We start from the raw sequence: 1,899 nt of genomic DNA, 5'->3' as shown, positions 1-1,899 counted from the left end.
TTCCATGTACTCAGCACCCAGTTTCAATAATTATCAATTCACAGCCAATCCTGTTTCATCCATACGTAAATATCCCCCTGACTCTTGTTATTTAGAAACAAATTCCAGGCATAATATCATTTCATTGTATATATTTCATATGTCTCTCTGAAAAATAGGAAGTCTTTTAAACATCACAATACTAAAAAAACAAGCAATAATTTCTGATAACATCAATACTTTTTAATAACATCATATCTGGGGTTCAGAGATTTTTTATTGTCTTATCCTTTAAAAATATATTTTTTAGTTTGTTTGAATTTGGCTCCAACATTACAATTTTCAAGATCTTTATGGTTTAGTCTTAGAGTCTTAGGATTTTCGATGAGAAAGTTGACTTTGGTCATTTCATCTGTCCCTACCTTTTTATAGATGAGAAAAATTGCTAAGGGTCACAGAGCTGGCTCATTTAAGATTGGAACCGGGACCTTCTGATTCTTAATCTCAGGTGCTTTTTGTTTTAAGAAACCTTTGGTTTCTGTGCATTATAAACAATGACATGGACATAAACCCACATCGCTAGGACTTGGGCATTCAAACATGAGGGTTTGAGGTTCCTTTATTCCAGCTATGAGTCCTGCTCAGAGCCATGTGATGGCTGTAACCAGTGTTCTCCCCTTTTGTCGCCTTTTTGAAAAGATTAGCTGTGGAGCGTGACTATGAAGTCAATGGTGCTGACTTTTTCACAAACATCCTAAATCTTTCCCAGTCTAGTGTGCTAAATTTGCTGACTTCCTCACTTAGTCTTTTTGGTTTCTGGCATTTTTAAGTGTATATATTCTGTTCCTCATATTTACTTAACAGTGTGGGCTGGAAATCACTCTGTGTCCATTCATAGTGATCTTCCTCAGTCTGTTTTTATACCATTGGATTGTTTTAAAAGCTTTTCTAAAATGTTATGGATTTGGTTCTTTGTTAGGAACTTTTTGTCACACTTGTTTTGCCAGAAGCTTTAGGATGCCATGGCATTCTCTTTCGTCACAAGTCACTGAGGAGGAGCTCTTAGCTTCGCTTTGGAACAGGGTCTTTGCTGCGCTGAGGAGGAGCTCTTAGCTTAGCAGTGGAACAGGGTCTTCGCTGTGCTGAGGAGGAGCCCTTAGCTTCGCATTGGAACAGGGTCTTTGCTGCGCTGTTTGCCTTTGTCCAGCTCTCAGGTTGGATCAGCAGTTAGTTTTGCCATTCATGGGGCTAGATCTCGTACCTCTTGGTGGGCCATGCTGGGCTTTGGGAGCGAGCTTGGGCAGGACTTGGGACACTTAAATCCAGAAGAATTCTGAGAATCCTTGCCATGAACTTAGGTAAATGTTTGTGTTTGCTCTTCTCTGTCCCCCGCAGGCCCGCCAGCTCATCCTGCAGTATGGCTTGACCCTCAGTGACCTGGATCGACACCCAGAGGTAAGAACGCCACTCAGAGGGAGACCACTGAGTATTTCTCTCTGCTTTTTTGTGGCTGTCACTTGTTCATGGGCTCCAGATACCTTGTCAAATCTAGGGAAGATGTCAGTTAGTTGTACCAAGTTTTCTCCTGGGACCTTGAGTATTAATTTTGGCTGAGGTCACAAGTGCCGAGGTGGTTCCTTTCCACCACATTCCTTGTGGTTTAACCTTGAGGGCTCAGTGTGAATGTAGTGAAGGGAAGTGGGCAAGCCCAGGGCTGCATCCAGGGCTTCCTGAGGTCTTTGCGCAGAGGTTTAAGAGTGAGCCAGCTCATGGAGCTTGCCACTAAGTGGAAATAAGGAAGAATCATCTGAGGCAGCCATGGACATTTGAAAACATTAAAATTAAGTTTTGTGGTAAAGACTAACACGGGGCAGTCCAGGGGAGACTGACGTTGATGAGGTGAGCAGCATCACACACCCT

The 1,899-nt window shown here is 42.4% G+C and overlaps 1 protein-coding gene across 1 annotated transcript in view; it reads left to right on the top strand.

The window, feature by feature from the left end:
• Nucleotides 1–1,899, top strand: part of RPIA (ribose 5-phosphate isomerase A) — a 46,921-nt gene that overhangs the window by 42,622 nt on the left and 2,400 nt on the right. Inside the window, exon 5 of the mRNA XM_011953126.1 lies at nucleotides 1,375–1,434. Within this exon, the coding sequence (XP_011808516.1) occupies nucleotides 1,375–1,434 (60 nt within the window). The remainder of the gene's footprint in view (nucleotides 1–1,374; nucleotides 1,435–1,899) is intronic.

The sequence above is a fragment of the Colobus angolensis genome, unplaced genomic scaffold (genome assembly GCF_000951035.1).
Source record: "Colobus angolensis palliatus isolate OR3802 unplaced genomic scaffold, Cang.pa_1.0 Scaffold357, whole genome shotgun sequence".
Lineage (NCBI taxonomy): Eukaryota > Metazoa > Chordata > Mammalia > Primates > Cercopithecidae > Colobus > Colobus angolensis.
This window is presented reverse-complemented; position numbering and strand designations above follow the sequence as displayed.